Genomic DNA, 15,564 nt, shown 5'->3' with positions numbered 1-15,564 from the left:
ATGCGGCCATTTCCTGGCTAGCGCATACAGGATATCTGAGGTTCATTGGGAATTGGAGTTCCTTATCTGCAAACTAAAGAAGATAATTATTTGAGTTTCATCATGAGGTTATTTTCCTGTCAAGTCTTCTTCTTCATTTCACAAGACCCTGGTTGATTTTGTATCTCAACTTCACCTCCATACACTATACCCGTATTCCTTCATTCCCTAAGGATCTGAAAATCTTTTGACTCCTCCTTCATTCCACAAGATCCTGGTTGATTTTCTACCTCAACTTCACCTTCATACACTATACCGTATCCCTTAATTCCCTAAGGATCTGAAAATCTTTTGACTCCTGTCTTGAATATACTATGCATCCACAGTGTTCTGGGGATGAAATTCCAAAGTTTCAAACTTCTTGAATGAAGACATTTCTCCTCATCTCAATCCATATGATTGAACCCTTCTTCTGAGACTATAACCCTGTGTTCTAGATTCAACAGCTGGGGAGAAACATTTGCTCCAGATTTATCATGTCAAACCCCTTAAGAATTTATATATTTCAATTATATCATCCATCATTCTTCTAAACTCCAGAGATTCCAGACTTGAAATGCACAATCTCTCCTCTAAGGGCAATTCTCCCATTCCCGGAACCAGTCTAGTGAACCTTCATTGTATCCCCCCCCCCTTCTTAAGGGAACTAAAACTGCACACTGTACTCCAGCTGTGGCTTCGACAATATTCTGTATGATTGCAGTAAGACCACTTTACTATTTTTTTGCAATTTAGAGTACCAAATTCATTTTTTCCAATTATGGGCAATTTAGCGTGGCCAATCCACCTACCCTGCACATCGTTGGGTTGTGGGGGCGAAACCCACGCAAACATGTGGAGAATGTGCAAACTCCATACGGACGGTGACCCAGAGCCTGGATCGAACCTGGGACCTCGGCGCCATGAGGCAGCAGTGCTAGCTACTGTGCCAACGTGCTGCCCCCAGACCACTTTACTAATTAATATATCTTTTAAAAATGCTAATATCTTTTGCCTTCCTCATTGCTTTCTGGATCTACATGTTAACTTTCTGAGATGATAGACAACAGCCCCCAGTCTCTCACCATTCCAAAAATATTCTGCTTTTTCATTTTTCATACCAATGTGGGTAACTTTACACTTTGCCACATTGTATTTCATATGCCATGCTCTTATTCACTCACTCAACCTTGCTTTCCATTATCTGTCCCACCAAAATTTGTATCATCAGCAAACTTGGATACAATTACCCTGGGTTCCCTCATTTAAGTCAGTAACATAGATTTTAAAGAGCTGAGACCCAAACACTGATCCTTGCGGTACTCCACTGGTTACAGCCTGCCAACCCTAACGTGTTCCATTTATTTCTAACATCTGTTTTCTGTCCACTAACCAAGCCTCAAACCCTGTGAATATATTACTCTGGATTCCATAAGTTCTAATCTTATGTATTATCCAATGAGTAGCAACAATCGTAGGACAGATACAGTGTTACATGCTGTAATATATACAACCTACTTAGTGTCAGTGAAATGAAAGCAGAGAGCTGTAGTTCCTCAAAGTAATCTAGGAAAGATTGCCAAGCTAAATCAAATCCAACAGTGGAGCTTCTTCTAGAGTACTTTTTATTCTCAAGTTTAGGATTCAGCATAAGATCACATATCCAATTAGTAAGAGAGCGGAGGAGACTGCTTCCAATTTAATAGAATAATGTGTCCACCCAATAATGTTGAAAAGGCTGATTTTTGTAAGAGGCGTGCCATTTGTTGCACTCCAAAGAGTGGTGTAATAGGACAAGGTTGAATGTTGCTACGAAAAATATGTGTGTGGTGTCAAAAGGTTTTCCAAAACAAAGCCAATTTAGGACATGACCTGTACATATGACTGAGAGAGGCTGGGGCAGTATGGCATTTGTCACAGGTTGGGTCAAATTTGGTTAACTCTATGGGCACGATTTATCGGCCATGACCTGTCGGAATCGGGAAGGGATGGAACCAATCCTGGGAGGGGCCTCTTCCGAGATTACCGATGGTGGTTCGGCCTCACGAGATCTAACGAGATCTTGTGGACGTCGTGGTCTGTATCCCGCCGACAATAGACGGGACCCAGACTTGCAGAGTTAAGTGAGTTTAAAACCTCCTTTAACTCTGCCGACGACAGATGGAACCACCTCCCGCGATCTATTGGCCTCGCTATGGTGATTCTGGCCGGGCACCGTTTAGCACTTGTCCCCACAAATTGGGACCAGGCAGAATCGACTTGGGGAGGGGGCTCCCAGGTAATTGAAGGCCGTGTGGGGGGCTCCCAGGTGATCAAAGACCCTTGGGTGGCTTGTATCTGGGCCAGCTGGCACCCTGGCACTGTTGATGCCATCCGAACACCTTGGCACCCTGACAATGTCACCTGGATAGCCTGGTGCCAAAGGTACCTGGCACTGCCATGGTTCCCAGATGGCCTTGCCATGTTGGCAGTGCCAAGGTGCCAAACTGGCATTTTGTCCACACTGGAGATCGGGCCTGTGGGGTGCAGGGGGCTCAAGGACCCCCCCAACAGGTGAGTTGGGGCATTGGGGGGGGGGGGGGTATCCAGGGGTCACGTCGAGAGCCAAGAGATAAATGGCACCGAGGGTCATTACTGACAGTTTAATACATAACCACCTTAAAGAAGCTTTATTCAATAAAATAGGACCGGTATCCACAACTTTCCAATTTATGCTTAGTAGGTCTTTGGTGTCTTGATCATTAGGCCTCTTTTCCATTTGTGGGTTTAGAGAGTGTTTATGGACAAATCACCGAAACCTGAGAGCGTATATTAAATATTCCTGCACTTTTCAGCAGGAAAGCACTAGATTGCCACAAAGAAAGCATCCTCAGAAGATTAGTTCTAACCTCCATTGACTGAAAATACTTGAGCCAAATGATCACTCAGTGGAGATCTGGTAATGCAGCACAGCCCAAGGGCTGAATGAGCCCTCAGAAGTCTCAGCGGTATAGAATTCAGGAATGCTTAAATGCTAAATCATACAGAGACTTAGGAAATGGAATTGAGGCTGTGACTCTCTGAACCCGCACCCACTGCAGTGAATATGTGATCAGGTATCACGTACCAACCATGAGGCTGCTAGCACCACTCCTTGGTTCATTGGGATGTACATCGGAAAATGTTAAAAGGTGCAGAGACACAAAAGAAAATAATTTTCAGTGATACAAAATAAATTGTTCAGTCAGAAAAAGAGGTGAAACTGCCCCCCCTCCCAAAAAAATGCTAAGGGCTCAAAGCCATGGATTAATCACAAATAGTAAATTCTGAATGATTCCTTTCTACAAGTACCCATAAATGAAAATATTAGGAATCCGTAATCTCCAACAAAGATAACCGTTGCAAAATCAAAGGCATAAAGAAGATGCAAGGCCAAAGATTCTGGGGGATAGGTGTTATTTGCCCCAATGTCTGGGGCCAACCATTATGGAAGAGTTACTGGCCATTGATGAGGTGTAGGTGGCTCAGAGGTAAGCTAACCTGCCCATTTTCAAAAGTGATAAAAAGCATGAGAACACTTAGGTGATTTACTAGTTTTGCTGCCAAATTACAATATGGAGTTTTGTATTTAAAATAAATATATATGACTGCAGGAGGATTTAAATTTATGGTGATTATCATGGCATTAATAATTTGGCAGAGTGTTATGGCTAATATCTTTTCTTTAATATTTGTACATCAAATGGTGGATGATGATGGATAATCACAGTGAGAAATTTGAGATTTCTATTGATATTTATTAAGTGGTGCCTGCATTAGGCTCAGGAACTCTACTTGTTTGTGCAGTTGTGTAATTGTTCCATAAATTAAAATAATGTGATTCCTGTTTTATTTCCCAGAAATCCCAGATGATGAGGCTCAGTACTTAATAGAACGTCTTCGAAGTATAAATGCACAACTGGAAACTGAGCAGGTATGCATATTTTCTTAGGCATAGCGATTGCGTTACTCAAAGTGTAGAAGCGCAAGTTGACGCATTTCCCCATATTCCTGTATACAAAAGGAAAGAAGTAATGGAATATTTATTATTACTTGTGCAATGGACAATGCCAAGGTTATTTCTCTATTGAAGGATGACTTACCAGTAAAAACAAACCGCTGTGCTTGCACTTGATTGCTTTGTTTGGGGAGGGGGGGGGGGGGGGGGGGAATATTTGTATTGTCGGCGGGACTTTTTGCTAATGTAGAGGAAGGTTTGTATCAATGCTGGTCAAGAAACTCTCACTGGTTTCTGCGTCCAGCGGTATTTGATAATTTAAAGTGGTATTGTTGTCGATAAAAGGTCCGGTAAAAATGTCCCTTCAGGGGGTCTCAGTACCTCCAGAGAGAGCAGTGCCCCTCAGTGCATATACCAACAAGCTCTTCCACTGCAGCCTTGGTTGCTATGGTTAGTATTCTGTAATGCAAAAATGGCTTTAAAGTCTAAGCATCAGCATTCATTTTTAACATTTTTAGCTGCAAAATGTTATTATTAATTTGTATGCTACTGTTGCATCTCAACACTTAACAAAACATAATTACTGGAAATAACAGAAGTAGCATTGCTATAATAGTGAACCATGCTGAACCGAAGTTTAAAAATCATAACCTGCTTTCCCCTTGTCACTCGTAGCCCAGTCTCTCTTATTATTTTACTTTTTTTATTTTTCACCTTTATTTCTTGCCTATTTTCAATTTGCATGTTTCCCTGAGCCTCTAATAGAAAATGTGGTTCTAAAAGTCAAATGGAGACTGACCATTAATGTTTATCCTCTTAAATGACCAGGTTGAATTGTTTTCAGTATGGTTCTACTTACGATACTTTGCAGGAATAAATACGCAAACAGATCAAGTGAAAATATCTCAGGGCAATAAATACTACATCTCCAGTTTAAAATTCTATAAACTTTGGGTTTTATTTATCGCACATATAGTGGTATTTTCAATCATGTGGTGATGAATTCATTGCAGGAATTTTCTTTTGAAAATTATGGTGTGTCTCAATATTTCAACAACTTGCTGAACTGAATATGCAGTTTAATTCATGTCCCTCTCACTATCTGAATACTGATTGGAGCATTGGAGTGCTGCAGATCATCTCTCACAATGGGGCAGATTTTATTCTTGCATGCCAAGGCATAAAGCACCACCTGGACCAAATGCAGAGAGGAAAATCAGACATGGTGATCAAACACTGTTACATTGTCGTTCTCCTTGCAAATGTCATTGCTCAGTAGAAATTCAGGAGAGCATAATCAATGTTACTGTGTTTTTCCAGCTTTCTTCTGAATTGCTCGTTTCATCTTTCTGGCCTCCTGGAAATTGAAATGACTGCATGACCACACACTACAAATGAAGAAGGCTTTATGAATATTTTAATAATTTTTCTGTTTCTAAATAGCAGTAGGAGGACTTATATTGTACAATGCATAAATATTTTCATATGAAGGATCCTGTATTGCTTGCTAACGCTTTAACACTCAGGCAAATCACGAGTTATTGGTTAAAGGGCAGGTACTCTGCTCATTTCTCCATTGCTCACAATCTTGCACCTTCCTTTTCAGTTGCTTGTAGGAGTTCCCATTTTTAATTTCAGTTTGTCTCACACGTCATTCGCTTTCTTGGTCTGTGCTCTTCTTAATCTTGCATCAATCACCCCCTTCAGCACATTTTCATGCCTCAGAATATGGCCAATCCAAACTTGTTGCCTTTTCTTGAAGATAGTCAGTAACAATCTTTCCTCTTTCACCACCGTGAGAGCTTCTTCATTGCCCTTAAGTTCTCTTCAATTGGCCCGCTCCATCATTATCCATAAACGCAATTTTCCAGGCATTGTATTTCAGCATTTTTTAAGGTCCACGTTTCAGTTCCATATATCAAGACACTCCAAATCACAGCCTTTGCAAGTTTTTATACCATAACCCTGCCTTCTCAGCCGTGCCCTTTGCCTGAAGTGTGGTGATCCTCAAGTTTAATAACCACCAGTCAGCTCTCCCCCTCAAATGGGAAAGCAGCCTATGGTCATCTGGGACTGTGGCGACTTTACCTTTACATGTTACCATGAAAGAACATAACCAACAGGAGGCATGTTGAGCATGCGTGCTGGCCAACATCATTTTTTTCCCATCAAAATCCTCCAATTTAGTCAACCTTCAAGCAAACAGGATACTGAGAGGTGCAGAGAGTGGTCATTACATTCAGTTTCCAGTTGACAAGTTATTTAGGGTCATCCTTTAGACGTTCCATTTTTAGATTGTGATATCTTATAATTTAACAGTGCCTTGCTGAAGTGATGTAAAGGCCAGTTCCAATTGTTTCAGACTGCCTTGTGTCAGAAGATGTGCCATATCCTGTGCCACATAATTTTGTTTTCCTTGAGCACACAATTATGCCCTGACATATTCATAAACTTTTTTCCAGCAGTTGAACTCTGCTTTTGAATTTTATTCCCTGATTCCTGGGCGAATCACAAGTTTACTCTTATAAAATCACACTTCACAACTAAAAAAAAAATAATCATCTAAGTACTGGCGGCCAGAACTGCACAGGGTACTCTAGCCACAAATTCTGGTCACCACATTATAGGAGGGATATGACTGAACTGCAGAGGATGTTGCCTGGGCTGAAGGGTCTGAGTGATGGGGAGAGATTGGATAGGCTAGGGATGTTTTCCTTGGAGCAGCGAAGGTTGAGAGGGGACCCTGATAGAGGTGTATCAGATTATGAGGGGCATAGATAGGGTGGAGAGGAAGGCACCTTTTCCATTAGAAGGGTCACTGAACAGGGGGCAGAGATTTAAGGTGAGAGGTAGAAGGCTAAAAGGGGAGTTGAGGAGAAACCTTTTCACTGAGAGGGTGGTGGAAGTCTGGAACTCACTGCTGAAAGGGCGGTTGAGTCAGAGACTCTTGTAACATTTAAGAAGTATTTAGATATTCACTTGAACTACCATAACTTCCAGGGTTATGGACCAAGTGTTGGAAAAGGAGATTAGTGTAGTCAGGTCTTTGTTCACTTGTTTGGAAATGATGGTCCGAAAGGCTTCCCTCTGTGCTGTAAATGTCTATGAATTTATAGCTCTGTATTTATATCTGTATTCCCTATAGCTCCATGTTCATAAGTCATTTCTTCCCAACCTGTCCCAGGTGTTGACTGTTTACCTTGACCTCTGCTTTCCTATCATTATTCCTTCAAATCTTCATATCTTTTAAAATATTATTCTAATTAATCTGGATTGGATTCGGATTTGTTTTATTGTCACATGTGCCGAGGTACAGTAAAAGTACGTAAAGTCCACACAGATCATTTCATACATGAAAAAACATAGGACATACATAAATATACAATGTAAATACATAGACATAGGCATCAGAGAAAGCATACAGAGTGCAATACTACCTAGTAGAGAAGGTGTGTAAAGAGATCAGATCAGTCCATGGATGGGAGGCAGTTTCGCGTGATAAACTGGGCTGTGTTCACGACTCTCTGTAGATTCTTACGATCTTGGGCCAAACAGTTGCCATACCAAGCTGTGATGCAGCCAAATAGGATGCTTTCTATGGTGCATCTGTAAAAATTGGTAAGAGTCAATGTGGATATGCCGAATTCCCTTAGTTTCCTGAGGCAGTATAGACGCTATTGTGCTTTCTAAGTCATAGCGTCGACATGAGTGGACCAGGACAAATTGTTGGTGATGTGCACACCTAGGAATTTGAAGCTGCCAACCATCTCCACCTCGGCACCATTGATGCAGACAGGGGTGTGTACGATCCTTTGCTTCCTGCAGTCAATGATCAGCTCTTTAGTTTTGCTGACATTGAGGGAGAAATTGTTGTTGTTACACCACCCCACTAGGTTCTCTATCTCCTTCCTGTACTCTGACTCATCGTTGCTTGACATCTGACCCACTACAGTCGTGTCATCGGCAAACTTGTAGATGGAGATGGAGCCAAATTTTGGCACACAGTTGTGTGTGTTTAGGGAATATAGTAGGAGGCTAAGTACGCAGACTTGCAGGGCCCCGGTATTGAGGACTATCATGGAGGAGGTGTTGTTGTTTATGCTTATTGATTGTGGACTATGGGCCAGGAAGTCAAGGATCCAGTTGCAGAGAGAGGAGCCAAGTCCAAGGCCTGATATGAGCTTGGCTGGGATTATGGTGTTGAAGGTGGAGCTGTAGTCAAAGAATAGGAATCTGATGTAGGCGTCCTTGTTGTCGAGATGGTCCAGGGATGAGTGTAGGTCCAGGGAGATGGCGTCTGCTGTGGACCGATTGTGGCGATATGCGAACTGCAGTGGATCAAGGCATTCTGGAAGTCTGGAGTTGATGTGTCCATTGACCAACCTCTCAAAGAACTTCATAATGATCAGTGTCAAGGCTATGGGATAGTAGATGTTGAGGCATGTTGCCTGCTTATTCTTTGGCACCGGTATAATGGTGGTCTTCTTGAAGCATCTGTTATGGGCCAGGGTTCAGAGAACCCCAAAGTGTATCATGGAGTTCACCTGACCCACAACTTTTAATAGATTGTGGTATGGGGAGCACATGGCCCACTCTACAGGTGTGGTACACCAGAAATGGAAATGGACATCTCCCCCCCCAAGAAAAAAAAACCCATCAACTTCAAGATGGTTTCATTTTTCACCTTTTCACCATCCTTTAAGAAATGCACACAGTAAATATACTTTTTCATTTCAAAAAACAACACACGCAAACAGCTTTTTTTTATCAATGTTTTTTATTGGGTTTTTGAACAAAGTATATTTACCGTTATGTACACAGGATAAGAAACATCTATATATACACACACATATATAGAAGAGAAGGGCACACCTAAACATACCAAAGAAAAGAAAATAATGAATAATTAAAAAAAATACAATAAAAAATAAAATAGAATAACTGGTAGGGTATTGTGCACCAGTTCAACAGCAGCAAATCTGTACACCTGGCAAAATTAATTACAACACTTAAGTAGGCGACTGTTTGCGGGGCAGGGGGGGATGGTGGTGGAGACTGGGGAGATAAATATACATTTGGGTGCCGGAGAAACAATTACAGTGGGCAATACTCAAAAAGTTTGGTGTTGGTGTTGTCGCTTGCTTTCCCGGACGGATCTCGCTGCCGCCTCGCGCTCACCTCCACTTCTGCCGTTCCTCCCGTCTTTTATCTTTATTCTCCTCGTTCCCTACTCCTGGAGATGTCATGTTCATTATTGTATCCCGTGCCTTCCTTCCGGCTCTCATTTCCCGGCTTCCCTCCCACCCCCCGGTTCTCCTTTCTTGTTCCCTGTCTCTTCTCTCCCCGCCCCCCTCTCCTGTGGTTCCCCTTTCTTTCCTCTCAGGTTTAGCTGACCCCCCCCCCCCCCCCTTCCCGGTCCATCTCACCCTCTCATGCTTTGGGTACTTTCCCCTGATTCTTGGCTACCTGGTTATTCTTCCGCTTGTTCGTTGGCCACAAACAGGACCCGGAACAATTGCGTGAATGGCTCCCACATTCTGTGGAAGCCGTTGTCTGACCCTCAGATGGCGAATTTGATTTTCTCCATTTGGAGAGATTCCGAGAGGTCGGACACCCAATCTGCAGGTTTGGGTGGTGCAGCTGACCGCCAGCTGATCAGGATTCTACGGCGGGCAATCGGGGAGGCATAGGCAAGGGCGTCCGCCCTCCTCCCCAGGAATAGATCTGGCTGGTCTGGAACCTGAAAATCGCCACTTTTGGGCATGGCTCCACTCTCATCCCTACCACTTTGGACATTGCCTCAAAGAAGGCTGTCCAGTACCCTGCAAGTCTGGGGCAAGACCAGAACATGTGAGCGTGGTTGTCCAGGCGTCCTTGGCACTGTTCACATCTATCCTCCACCTCCAGAAAGAACCTACTCATATGGGTTCTTGTCAAGTGGGCTCTATGTACCACTTTTAGCTGCGTCAGGCTGAGCCTTGCGCACGTGGAGGTGGAGTTGACCCTATGCAGTGCTTCACTCCAGAGTCCCCACCCTATCTCAATCCCCAGTCTTCCTCCCATTTCTTTCTTGTTGTGTCCAGTACGGTGTCGGCCCTTTCTATCAGTCGGTCATACTTGTCACTATAGTTTCCTTTATCTAGTATGCTTGCATCCAGTAGTTCTTCCAGTAGTGTCTGTCGCGACGGTTGTGGGTATGTCCTTGTACCCTTTAGTAGGAAGTTTTTGAGCAGTAGCTACCTTAGCTCGTTCCCCCTGGCTAGCTGGAATTTCTCTGTCATTCGTCCAGTGTTGCGATCCTGCCGTCCGTGTATAGGTCCCTAACTGTCAGTGGCCCTCCGTCCTGCCCCCACCTTTTGAAGGTGGCGTCAGTCAGTGCTGGTGTGAACCTATGGTTGTTGCAGATGGGAGCTTTGTCCGACATTTTGGTCAGGCCAAATTGCTGCCGTAGTTGGTTCCAGGATTGGAGGGTGGCTGTCACCACCGGGCTGCTGGAGTGTTTTTTGGGTGGGGATGGGAGTGCTGCCGTGGTGAGGGCCCGGAGGGAGGTCCCCATGCAGGAGGCCTTTTCCGCGCTCACCCATTCGGCTTCTGGCTCCTTATTCGCTCGGCCGTCGCTGGCCAGTGGTAGAATTGTAGGTTTGGGAGAGCTAGCCCCCCCCCTGGATTTTGTTTTTTGTTGGACCTTCTTTGGGATCCTAGCATCCTCTCTTCGCGCGCCCCCCCCCCCCCCCCCCCCCCCACAAATGCCATGATTAGTTTGTCCAGCGCTTTGAAAAAGGCCTTGGGGATGGAGATCGGGATGGATCTAAGTAGGAAGAGGTACCTGGGCAGTATGTTAATTTTGATCGTCTGGACTCTCCCCGTGGTGGGAGTGTGCTCCATCTTTGCAGGCCCTTTTTTACTTCCTCCGTCAGACTGGTGAGGTTCCATTTGTGGATCCCTTTCCAGTCGTGGGCCATTTGGATCCCCAGATAGCGGAATTTGTGTCGGGCTTGTTTAAACGGCAGTCCCGTTAGTGCTGACCCCCCTACTTGTGGGTGTACTGGGAAGATCTCGCTTTTGCTCATGTTCAGTTTGTAGCCCAAGAAGGCGCCAAACTCCTTCAGGAGCGTGATGATTCCGTCCATGCTGCTCTGTGGGTCCGAAATGTAGAGGAGCAGGTCATCTGCAGAGTGAGACTCTGTGCTCTCTGCCTTCCCTTCGGATCCCCCTCCATCTTTTTGCTGCTCTGAGCACGATTGCTAGTGGTTCGATCGCTAGAGCGAACAGCAGCGGGGACAGTGAGCATCCTTGTCTGGTGCCCCTATGCAACTGGAAGTATCGGGAGTTGGTGTTGCTGGTCCGTACACTTGCCATGGGAGCGTTGTATAGGAGCTTTACCCAGGAGGTGAACCCTGTTCCAAGCCAGAACCGCTCCAGTACCTCTATGAGGTATTTCCATTCGACTCTTGTCGATGGCCTTTTCTGCGTCTAGGGAGATGATCACCTCTGGTGTTCTCTCCCCGGAGGGGGTCATTATCACGCTCAGCAGGCGTCTGATGTTCGAGGTAAGCTGTCTACTTTTGACAAAACCCGTCTGGTCCTCTGCGACCACCTCAGGTACAAGTCTTCTAGCCTTTTGGCTCGGATTTTGGCCAATATTTTGGCATCTGCGTTTAGCAGTGAGATGGGTCTGTATGACCCACATTCCGTTGGGTCTTTGTGTTTCTTAGGTATCAGCAAGATTGAGGCCTGTGCTAGCGTGGGTGGCGGTGTGCCCCTAGCTAGCGAATCTGTGAATATCTCCTACAGGTGCAGGGCCAGTGCTGTCGCAAATTTTTTGTAGAAGTCCGCCAGAAACCCGTCCGGTCCCGGCGCCTTCCCCGCCTGCATGGAGCTAATGCTGTCCATGATCTCTCCCAGTGCTAGTAGTGCTTCCAAGCCCCATTTTCTGCCCTTCCCCACGACTGGAATGTCCAGTCCATCAAAGAACTGTTTCATCCCAGACTCCCCCATTGGGGGTTCTGAGGTGTACAGCCCTTGGTAGAAGGCCTTGAAGGTTTTGTTGATCTTTTCTGGTTCTGTTTCTAACATGTCTCTGGTATACACGCAAACAGCTTTAATAGTACAGTCCATTTTTGTTCTTCTTCCTCCAACTGAAATCCTTCTTGATTGACAGTCTCTTTGAACAAGAAGGTCCTTGCACGATCTGTCCATTTCTCTACACCTCGGTATTTCTCTTTAAAGTCAGATACTTTAGTTCAATCTGATCACAGAGTCCCTTGTAATTCACAAACACATGAGCATTGGTTATCACAGCTTTCAGGCCACCAAATACCTGTTGAAAGTCTGCTGTCCACTGAAATTTTTGATGTTTCTTCAGCAAGTCTATCAGTGGAGCAACCACGCTACAAAAATGTTTCACAAATATTCGATCAAATCCACTCATGCCAAGAAATCGCCATATTTCCCTTTGTCTTGAGGGTATCGGAAACTCCGCAATGCAAGTGATTTAGGCTTTTCCAAATTCACTGTTGGCTAGGTTTATCACCAAAGCCGCCTCCCGAAGTCGATCAAATAACTTCATCAGAGGGCAGAACGGTGGCGCAGTGGGTTAGCCCTGCTGCCTCACAGCGCCGAGGTCCCAGGTTCGATCCCGGCTCTGGGTCACTGTCCGTGTGGAGTTTGCACATTCTCCCTGTGTTTGCGTGGGTTTCACCCCCACAACACAAAGATGTGCAGGCGAAATGGATTGGCCACGCTAAATTGCCCCTTAATTGGAAAAAATTAATTAGGTACTCTAAATTTATTTTTAAAAAATAACTTTATCAGATGTTTTAAATGTTCTTTCCATGTCTGGCTGAAAATTACCAGATTGTCGATGTATACCGCACAATTGGGTAATCCTGAAACAACTTTGTTCGTTAACCGTTGAAATGTGGCTGGGGCATTTTTCATGCCAAATGGCATAACTTTGAATTGGTATATACCATCTGGAGTCACGAAAGCTGAAATCTCCTTCGCCCTTTCGGATAAAGGTACCTGCCAGTAACCTTTAAGTAAATCCAGTTTGGAAATAAAAGCTGATTGTCCCACTTTCTCAATGCAATCCTCCAAACGTGGGATAGGATGAGTCCATTCTTGTAACTGCATTAACCTTTCTATAATCCACACACAACCGTTGCTTGATTGGAACAGCATTTCCCACATCTACATCATGTATAGCCTTTTTAGTACTTCCCAATTTATCTCTACAAACTTGCCCATGTGATATCAATAACTCTTTCAGGTCAGTTTGTTTTTCCTCTGGAAGGTAACTCAACAATTTATCCCAATTTTTAAGAACATCCTCGTTTTCCAATTTAATTTGAGCTATGTCAAATTCATAGTCCATCAGGATTTGGTTCGTTACTTTGAGTTAGAATCATTAAAACCTCCTCCTTTTTCTCTCCTTCCCTTTCAAAGTACCTTTTAAGCATATTCACATGACACACTCTGTGAGTCTTCTTTCTATCTGGTGTTTTTACCACATAATTCACCTCACTTAATTTCCTTTCAATCTGATAAGGTCCACAACACCTAGCTTTTAAAGGGTCGCCTACCACTGGTAACAATACTAAAATTCTTTCTCCACTGGCAAAATTACAAATTTTGGATTTCTTGTCCGCTACCCGTTTCATCAAATTTTGTGCAACCTTTATATGTTGTCTAGCCAATTCACCTGTTCTATTTAATTGTTCCCTAAAATTTGACACTTAATCCAATAATGTAATTTCCGATTTCTCACTCACCAATTTTTCCTCAATGAATTTAAGTGGTCCTCTTACCTCATGACTAAAAATTAGTTCAAAAGGACTAAATTTGGTTGCCTCATTAGGAGCATCCCTAATTCCAAACAGTATGAATGGAATTCCTTTAACACAATCCTCTGGATAATCATGACAATAAGCCCTCAACATTGTCCTTAATGTCTGATGCCACCTTTCTAAGCTCCCTGTGATTCTGGATGGTACGCAGTTGATTTAAATTTTTTTATTCCTAAGCTATCCATAACTTCTTTGAGTAACCTTGACGTAAAATTTGATCCTTAATCCGATTGCATTTCTGAGGGTAGTCCATATCTAGTAAAGAATATAAGTAACTCCTCCACCATCTTTTTAGCTGTAATATTACGTACTGGAATGGCCTCTGGAAACCTGGTAGACACATCCATTGTAGTCAAAAGATTTGATTCCCACTTTTTGTTTTTGGAAGCGGTCCTATGCAATCAATTAGGACCCTTGTAAAAGGTTCCTCAAATGCTGAAATGGGTATTAAGGGCTCTGCTTTTATCACTGTTTGAGGTTTTCCTATCACTTGACATGATTGACAAAATTGAACTACATCTTTATGTAGTCCAGGCCAATAAAAATATTTCTCGATTTTAGCTTGAGTTTTCCTTATTCCCAAATGACCTCCCACTGGTACCTAATGTGCAACTCGCAACACTTCCTTTCTATACCCTCCCGGCAATACTACTTGATGAACTTCTGCACACTTTTCATCCGCCTGCATATGTGAAGGTCTCCATTTTCTCATCAAGACATCACTTTTATGGTAATAACACTCTGCTATACACTCAGATTCCTCTTCCGTATATGCTTTCTGATACATCCGTTTTATTTCCATATCTTTCTGTTCTAACTCCGCCAATTTTCATGAACTAAAAATATCCGCCTCATCCTCCAACTGTTCCTGTTCTTTTTCAACCATCTGAGCAAAAATCGTTTCTGATAATTGCACTTCAACTTCATCTTCACTCTTTGAGTTCTCCTCGTGTCTTAACCTGTGACTTGCGACCTAGCTACTACACAATCTGGAAAAGTTCCAGGATATTCGTCCTTCAACACTTCAGTAGTCTGATTTTCCACTGGCTTATCATCCACAGTAGGCATCACTCATACCTGCGATCCAGCTATATCATTACCCAAGATAAACTGTATTCCTGGACAAGATAGTTTCTCTATTACTCCTACTACCACTTCACCACTCTTCACTGGACTTTCCAACCGTAGCTTATATAATGGAATACTATTCTCACCCTGAATTCCACATATTACGACATTTTCTAGCAACATTCTTCCCAAACTACGTAATTCCTCATCTCTTCCCATTAAAGATTGACTAGTTTCATAGTTTTCATAGAATTTACAGTGCACAAGGAGGCCATTCGGCCCATCGAGTCTGCACCGGCTCTTGGAAAGAGCACCCTACCCAAGGTCAACACCTCCACCCTATTCCCATAACCCAGTAACCCCACCCAACACTAAGGGCAATTTTGGACACTAAGGGCAATTTATCATGGCCAATCCACCTAACTTGCACATCTTTGGACTGTGGGAGGAAACCGGAGGAAACCCACGCACACACGGGGAGGATGTGCAGACTCCGCACATTCAGTGACCCAAGCCGGAATCGAACCTGGGACCCTGGAGCTGTGAGGCATTTGTGCTATCCACAATGCTACCATGCTGCCCCATTTTCACAGTAACTTTATTGTGGTGTCAATGTAAGCTTACTTGTGACGCTAATAAAGATTATGATCACAT

The 15,564-nt window shown here is 43.7% G+C and overlaps 1 protein-coding gene across 1 annotated transcript in view; it reads left to right on the top strand.

The window, feature by feature from the left end:
* LOC119974370 (protein unc-13 homolog A-like) overlaps positions 1 to 15,564 on the top strand; it is a 237,256-nt gene that overhangs the window by 134,404 nt on the left and 87,288 nt on the right. The window contains exon 6 of the mRNA XM_038813159.1: positions 3,897 to 3,970. Within this exon, the coding sequence (XP_038669087.1) occupies positions 3,897 to 3,970 (74 nt within the window). The remainder of the gene's footprint in view (positions 1 to 3,896; positions 3,971 to 15,564) is intronic.

Source organism: Scyliorhinus canicula, chromosome 12 (genome assembly GCF_902713615.1).
Source record: "Scyliorhinus canicula chromosome 12, sScyCan1.1, whole genome shotgun sequence".
NCBI classification, from domain to species: domain Eukaryota; kingdom Metazoa; phylum Chordata; class Chondrichthyes; order Carcharhiniformes; family Scyliorhinidae; genus Scyliorhinus; species Scyliorhinus canicula.
This window is presented reverse-complemented; position numbering and strand designations above follow the sequence as displayed.